Raw genomic sequence first — 7,771 nt, 5'->3', positions numbered from 1 at the left:
CGGCGCCCCCTGCTGAACCCCCACCCCCCTGCCGAGCCCCCCACCCCGCCCCACTGCAGCACGGCGCCCCCTGCCGAGCCCCCCCCCCGCTGAGCCCCCTACCCCTCCCCCTGAAGCATGGTGCCCCATGCTGAGTGCCCCCCCCCGCAGCACGGCACCTCCCAGCAGCACACTGGGGCCAGCACTGAGAGTGAGGGGTGCACTCCCTGCTGAGTTGTCAGCCCCCTTTCAGCAGCAGCCAGGTTTGCTTGGCCTAGGTTTGGGGCTCCAGGGGTCTCTGGTGAGGGGTGACTCTGAGTATCCCACTGGGCGCCAGCCCCAGAGCCCCTCCCTCAGCAATGCCCCCAGCATCCTGCTGCCCCCTGCAAGCCGCGCTTTGCAGAGCCGTGGGACCACGGGAAGGGAAGGGGTATTGGTTTCTCAGCTCTGTCTTTGTGGTGGAAAAATACGTGAGCAGCCAGGCTGGGTGAGCTGAGAGCGCGGGGGTGTGAACCCTGTCCCCCAGCACTGCCTGAGGCCTGGGGGGCAGGGAGGGGTGGGAGCCCCATCCCCCAGCACTGCCTGAGGCCTGGGGGGCAGGGAGTGGTGGGAGCCCCATCCCCAGCACTGCCTGAGGCCTGGGGGGCAGGGAGGGGTGGGAGCCCCATCCCCGGCACTGCCTGAGGCCTGGGGGGCAGGGTGGGGTGGGAGCCCCATCCCCGGCACTGTCCGAGGCCTGGGGGGCAGGGAGGGGTGGGAGCCCCATCCCCGGCACTGCCTGAGGCCTGGGGGGCAGGGAGGGGTGGGAGCCCCATCCCCGGCACTGTCCGAGGCCTGGGGGGCAGGGAGGGGTGGGAGCCCCATCCCCGGCACTGCCTGAGGCCTGGGGGGCAGGGAGGGGTGGGAGCCCCGTCCCCGGCACTGTCCGAGGCCTGGGGGGCAGGGAGGGGTGGGAGCCCCATCCCCGGCACTGCCTGAGGCCTGGGGGGCAGGGAGGGCTGGGAGCCCCGTCCCCGGCACTGTCCGAGGCCTGGGGGGCAGGGAGGGGTGGGAGCCCCGTCCCCGGCACTGCCTGAGGCCTGGGGGGCAGGGAGGGGTGGGAGCCCCATCCCCGGCACTGCCTGAGGCCTGGGGGGCAGGGAGGGGTGGGAGCCCCATCCCCGGCACTGCCTGAGGCCTGGGGGGCAGGGAGGGGTGGGAGCCCCATCCCCTGCACTGTCCGAGGCCTGGGGGGCAGGGAGGGGTGGGAGCCCCATCCCCGGCACTGCCTGAGGCCTGGGGGGCAGGGAGGGGTGGGAGCCCCATCCCCGGCACTGCCTGAGGCCTGGGGGGCAGGGAGGGGTGGGAGCCCCATCCCCGGCACTGCCTGAGGCCTGGGGGGCAGGGAGGGGTGGGAGCCCCATCCCCTGCACTGTCCGAGGCCTGGGGGGCAGGGAGGGGTGGGAGCCCCATCCCCGGCACTGCCTGAGGCCTGGGGGGCAGGGAGGGGTGGGAGCCCCATCCCCGGCACTGCCTGAGGCCTGGGGGGCAGGCCTTGGACTTTGCTGAACCTTCCTGCTTTCGGTGCTAACAAGCTCTGTTCTACGCTGTGCTCCTGTCTGTGTCACACGCTGGCTGGGAGTCAGTGCAAGCTTGGGGGCAGGGCCCTTTGTGGGCCTCAGGCTTCCCCAGGGGTCCCATCCAGGCAGGCTCATTGCTGGGAGCTCACGGGGTGAGCAGGGGGCCGAACGCTCCGAGTTGGTCCCGGGAGATGCTGGAGCCGAGGGGGCGCGCCAAGGGGTGTCACACTGCCAGAGGGGCCTGTCTGAACCAGTCAGAGCCGTTCCAGAGCACTGAGCCTGGGCACCCGTTACAACCCCTCACCCCAGCACTGAGACATGGGGGGCATGGCTGTGGTGGAGGCCAGAGGATGCCCCTGGTGCCAGGCAGGGCTGGAGGGGCCCAGGGCCCAAGGCTGCTGTCACTCCCCCGCCTGCGGAGCAAGGCAGGAAATGTGCTGAGCAGCTTTGGGGCTAGCAAAACCCCACAGATCATAGTTAAGGGCGGGGCCAAGGCCAGGGCGGGGGGAAGTGACTCTGACGGGGGGGGCACATCTCAGGCAGTGTCCTGTCAGCGCTGACATGGCCCCTCTGCTCCTGCTCTTCTGGCTGGGCTCAGGTAAGCAGCCCCCGACAGGTGTCACCAGCAGGGGCACCTCCCCGGTACAGTCCTTGGGGGCCTACAGGGGGGAGCCCCAGGGCAGAATCAGACCCTTCCCCAAGACAGCACCCCAGGGCCTGGCAACTGCCCTGACAGCACCTGCCTCCCCTCTCTCTGCCCCTGGGGGCATATGAGCCTCACCCCAATACAAGGGGGTTACCAGCACAGTGAGAGCCCACCCATCCCAGGGGAGCCTCCTGCCATGTGCAGGCACAGCTGATCCTGACTCAGCCAATCCCGGCACAGCGCCCTGGCCAGGTGCCCCTGATCCCGGCTGCAGCCAATCCCGGCACAGCGTCCTGGCCAGGTGCCCCTGATCCCGGCTGCAGCCAATCCCGGCACAGCGCCCTGGCCAGGTGCCCCGATCCCGGCTGCAGCCAATCCCGGCACAGCGCCCTGGCCAGGTGCCCCTGATCCCGGCTGCAGCCAATCCCGGCACAGCGCCCTGGCCAGGTGCCCCTGATCCCGGCTGCAGCCAATCCCGGCACAGCGCCCTGGCCAGGTGCCCCTGATCCCGGCTGCAGCCAATCCCGGCACAGCGCCCTGGCCAGGTGACCAGGTGACCATATTTCTCAGTAGGAAAACGTGATACTGCATTGGGCTACCCCAAGCCTCCCACTCCTCCCCATGCGGGGCTGGTCCCAGCTGCTCACCCAAGCCCTCTTCCCTGTGAAGGGCTGGCATCTCTGCTCACCCTCAGACACACACACATTCCCCTGCTCCCACTTTTTTGACAAAGGTGGGCATTTGTCCCGTTTGATCAAGTCGGCAAGAGCAAACTAGACAAATGCCCCCTTTCACCAAAGAAGTCAGGATGGCTGGCACAGGGCTTAAAAAAGGGACTGTCCCGGCCAAAACGGGATGTATGGTCACCCCGATCCTGGCTGCAGCCAATCCCAGCGCTGCGCTCTGGCCAGGTGCCCCCCGATCCCAGCTGCAGCCAATCCTGGTTCAGTGCCCGGGCCGGGGCCCCAGTGCCACAGGGAGCACCCAAGGTGATCTGTCTATTCCAGACCCTTGGTTTCTTGACCGATTTTTCTGGAACTGGCAAAGTCATGCCCATCACCGGCTCCAAACCGAGTTGACCCAAGCCCAGTGGGGTAGGGTTTAGAACTGGGTTCAATTCTGGTCTACATCCCAGCCCTCTTGGACTAATCACTGAATCACCCTTGGCTTCAAATTCTTCAGTTTCTCGGTTGGGTCTAGGCAGCACTTAGGATGATAGGACCCTGATCTCGGTTGGGGTCTGGGCAGCGCCCAGCACGGTGGGGCCCTGATCTTGGTGCTGCTGTAGCATATAATAAATAAGTCCCACCAGCTACCGTACTCCCAACCCAGTCCGGTTTTGTTCCTTGCTGTGCTCCTCTTTCTGCAGCCCTCTGTGCCCGGGAGCTGGTCCCCAAGCAATGCCTGCTGGGCCCTGAGTTTTGGTGCAGGGATCTGGGCACAGCGGCTCAGTGTGGACGGCAGCACGACTGCAAGCTCCTCGAGCAGCACATGCCCCAGGTGAGCCGGGGGCTTGCGCCCCTTGCTCTGATCCCATCCCAGCTCCAAAGGGGGCTGGATGATGTGGGGGGGTGGGGCTCAGGGCTGGCGGGCTGAGGGGGCAGTGGGGGCCAGACGGCTGAGGGGGCTCAAGGCTGGGAGGCTGAGCGGTCCGTGGGGCCAGGGGGCTCAGGGCTGGGAGACTGAGGGGTCCATGGGAGGCAGAGGGCTCAGGGCTGGGAGGCTGAGAGGTCTGTGTGGGGCAGGGGGCTCAGGGCTGGGAGGCTGAGGGGTCCATGGGGGGCAGGGGGCTCAGGGCTGGGAGGCTGAGGGTCTGTGTGGGGCAGGGAGCTCAGGGCTGGGAGGCTGAGGGTCTGTGTGGGTCACGGGACTCAGGGCTGGGAGGCTTAGGGGTCAGTGGGGGAAGGGGGCTCAGGGTGATGTGGGGCACTCCGGGTGGTGACCCCGGGTTTGTGTCTGGCACAGCAGGGCTGGCGCATCCAGGAGCAGGCCCTTTCCCCCAAGTGCACCATCTGCACCCGCATCCTGAAGAAGCTGAAGTCTATGGTCGGCGACGACCCCGACGAGGTGAGGGCCCTGGGGCAGCCCAGGGACTGAGCCCAGCCTCCCTGGGTCTCGGGAGGATCTCCCCAATGGTACACCAGGGCCCCTGGCTCCAGCACCTATGGGGAGTGGGGCGGGGGGGCGGGGCAGCAGGTGGGCTCTGAGACCAGGATGTGGGGAGCCTGTGGGGAGCAGGGGGCATCTGCTCCATCGCCGTCTGCCACCGGTGCCAGGGGGCACGGGCAGCACCCAGTGCCCTGGTACAACCAGGAGGGAAAGGAGGGTCTAGATCCTACTGTCCCCGTCTCCACCTGCCACCCACACGGCCCCCTGGGGTCAGGGTTCTCCCAATCCCAGACACAGCCCGTGTCTGTCCCCTGGCGGGGGGAGCCCCTCCCCAGGCCCAGCATCCCGTAGAGATGACACATCCTGCAAGGACCGTGGTGCCAGGGCGGGGCCCAGCGAGCGCCCCCTTCAGGCAGTGGAGGGACGTCCCATGCTGTGTCCTAACCCCGGGCCGGGCCGGTGTCACACAGGACTCCATCACCAAGGCCGAGGAGAAGCTGTGCAGGGCCGTGGGCTGGAGTCTGCGGCGCCTCTGCCGCTCTGTGATGAAGAAGTTCAAGTCCAAGATCATGCAGGCGCTGCAGGACGGGCTGGAGCCCAAGGAGATCTGTACCAGCCTGAGGATGTGCCGGGCGTCCCCACCCACCCAAGGTTTTCCCACTTGTTCCCTCTGCTGTGGAGTCAGGGGGCATCAGCCGGCTGCTGCCAGCCTGGGGCGTTGCTGTCTCTGCTGGGCACAACGCCAGAGAAATCTGAGCCAGTCGCCCTGGCCAGCGGGGGTATGGCCTGTTCCCTGGGGGCATGGGCTCACACGCTCTATGCAGGACAGAGGGGAGACACCCCCCCCAGCTGAGGGAGACCTGGGGTGCCTGTGGCAGAGGGGAATGAGTGGGGATCAAACTAGAGTCCTTCCCAGGGGAGGGGGGGATGAGCAGGTACCAGAATCGGTGCCACTGGCAACTTGCGAGCTGGCTGCACCCCTGTACTGCAGAGCAGCCCTGGGGTGGCTCTAAGTGACAGCTGCTGCCCGAGGGCTGTGCCCTGGCCCCGAGTGCCCGCTCAGCCCCCGGCCAGGCCCCACATGTCAGGAGGGGAGCACCGTAGAGCTGACTATGCTGGTCCTGCTCCCACCCGCTGCTGGAGGGGCCCTGGGGTGGTGGGCACTCTCCCCGTGGGTTTAGGAGAGGAGGGCAGGGCCTCAGGCGGCAGGCACTATGCCCCAGAGGGGAGAGGGTGAGATCCTTGTTTTCCATGTGCCAGGTGGCCTGGTGCCCCCCAGAGATGCCTGTGACTTCTGCCTGACCCTCACCAGCCTGGCCCAGCCTGACCTGCAGCACGTGAGGCCTGGCTGGGACCTTGGAGACGTCCTGAATGGCACATGCAAGCGGCACTTTGGGGGTTCCCCCAGGGTCAGTAGAACGGCTCAGATCTGCTCGGGGTCCCACAGGCCAGCCCTCCACTGGCTCTAGGAGAAGGGAGGGTCTCCAGCCATCTCCATGGGGCGTGGGACAGTGCCCCAGAGGACTCATCCACCCCAAGCAGGGCTGTGGGGGCAGGGGCTGAAGTACGTGTTAGAAAAGCACCAGCCTGGCTCAGATGTGGGGTCTAGTGGTTAGAGCTGGGGAGGATTTAGATGCCAGGACTCCTGGATTCTTTTCCCAGCCATGAGAGAGCAGTGGAGCCTAGGGGTCAGAGCCGCGAGGAGCTGGGAGCCAGGACTCCTGGGTTCTATCCCTGGCTCTGGGATGGGAGTGGGGTTAGTGGTTAGAGCAGGGGGGCTGGGAGGGAGCCAGGACTCCTGGGTTCTTTTCTCTGGGCAGAGCTGGGGGTCGGTGAGGTCACTCTCTAGGAGGGGGCAGTCGACACCTCTGTGAAGCGGGGGCCATGAGCCAGGCTCTACGTCTCCCTGCAGTGCAACGACTTCGTCTTGACCTACCACGCCAGGCTGCTGCGGGTTCTGAGGGTGCCCCAGGACCCGCTCACCACCTGTCGGGTAAGAGATTGGAGCGGGTGATGGGCCAGCGAGAAGAGCTGGGGGATTAGTTACAAACCACCCCCAGCAGCGATACCATCCTGTGAAACAAGTCTCAGGGAATCAGCATTAGCTGGGAGGCAAAGATCTCAGGCTGCAGAGATGGGGCAGGCGTGATGCCACCACCCCTCCCACTCTCCCCGCACCTGGCTGTGGCCTGAGGGTGGCGGTGAGGGGTGAGCCCCTCAGTGGGCATGGGTTCCTGCTCACCCCCCTCAGAATGGGCAGTGCCCACGGCTCTGCCCCAGACACAGTGGGCTGGCATCTGGGGCAATGCACAAAGGGCCCCTTCTTTGCCCACGGACCCGAAGTGCCGGAGCTAAGGGAGCGGTACTGGGACCTCGCTCACAGCAGCTGACAAACCTCGTCCGTGGCCCAGTCGCCGTGGGGAGCCGAGTGCCTGGGGTCCCTGCGGCTCCTTGCACAGGCTGTGGGGCCATAGGGGGTCACTGCAGGGCCACCCCAGTGAGAGGGGTAGACATCGCTATGGCAAACTGGCCAAGCTCCCAGGGGGGCGGGAAGGGAGCCTGTCACCCTGTCCTCCCCACTGGGGTCCCCAGGCCTCCCGCCGCCATCCTCCCCTGCCTCTGGAATGCCTCCCCTCCCACCCCCCCCACCCACACAATGGGATCCTTGGGCCCCCCCCTCCATCCACACTACTGGGGTCCCTGCCTCCCCCAGCCACTGGGATCCCTGCCCCCCTGCCAAGATCCCCCCCGCCCCGAGTGCAGGGGGCCCTGGGCACCTTCCTCCTGCAGCCCCATGCTGGCAATGCCCTCGGAGACGCAGTGTCCCTTCTCCCCAGGACGCAGATGCCTGCCAGCTGCCGGAGGAGCCCACCCGAGACGAGCCCAGCTCTGGCAGCAACACCTGGGCATGGCCATGAGGTGAGCACCATAGGCAGGGGTTGGGGGGGCCTTTGCTAGTGATGGTGTCCATAGGCGAGGGCAGCGCTGTGCCAGGCCAGACACTTGCCAGTGCCCCTGGCCATCAGATCCCTGGCACAGGCCTTGGGCTCTCAGCCCAGCCCAGCCCCATGGCCCCCCATTGCACCCTGCACCCTCCCCCGTGGGCACCTCTGCTGGCACGCACTGACCCCTCTCCTCCTCTTCTCCAGGCCTGGACTCGTGCACCCACATCCACAGTGGGCAGCTCCCCCGCTGGCTCCGGGCATGCCTCCACTGCTCCCCCCCAGCTCCGACAGCGCCCCCCGGTGTGTGACGGCTGGGATGGCAGCATTAACGCCTCTGACTTTCGCTTCTCCTCCCCGCTTTGGGCAATAAAGAATCAGTATCGACCTAACGTCTCTGTGATCTCACCCTATGATGCTAGGGTCATTGTCCGCTGACCCTCCCAGCCCCCTGCTGCCTCCTCTCCCATCACTAAATGCAGCCATCTCTGGAGTGGGCTGTGACAACTGTTTATAACAGGGCATTATGTGTCATC

General features: G+C 66.7%; 1 protein-coding gene across 2 annotated transcripts; it reads left to right on the top strand.

Moving 5' to 3' along the window:
• The first annotated feature begins 386 nt into the window (after positions 1 to 386).
• On the top strand, positions 387 to 7,569 carry GNLY (granulysin). 2 transcript variants are annotated; one of them, XM_084615043.1, is made up of 8 exons: positions 387 to 466; positions 3,554 to 3,684; positions 4,150 to 4,251; positions 4,764 to 4,944; positions 5,554 to 5,702; positions 6,206 to 6,286; positions 7,131 to 7,212; positions 7,443 to 7,569. In XM_084615043.1, the coding sequence occupies exons 2-7, from the start codon at positions 3,676 to 3,678 to the stop codon at positions 7,209 to 7,211; spliced, it is 603 nt and encodes a 200-aa protein (XP_084471169.1). In that variant the 5' UTR covers positions 387 to 466; positions 3,554 to 3,675; the 3' UTR covers position 7,212; positions 7,443 to 7,569. The 2 variants fall into 2 exon arrangements, with proteins under 2 accessions (XP_084471169.1, XP_084471168.1); XM_084615042.1 differs by lacking the exon at positions 387 to 466 and adding an exon at positions 2,073 to 2,136.
• The last annotated feature ends 202 nt before the right edge of the window (positions 7,570 to 7,771 follow it).

This window comes from Lepidochelys olivacea (genome assembly GCF_965140295.1).
Source record: "Lepidochelys olivacea isolate rLepOli2 genome assembly, chromosome: 26".
In the NCBI taxonomy this organism is placed as follows: domain Eukaryota; kingdom Metazoa; phylum Chordata; order Testudines; family Cheloniidae; genus Lepidochelys; species Lepidochelys olivacea.
The sequence above is the reverse complement of the archived record's forward strand: the minus strand, read 5'-3'. Positions and strand labels throughout refer to the sequence as shown.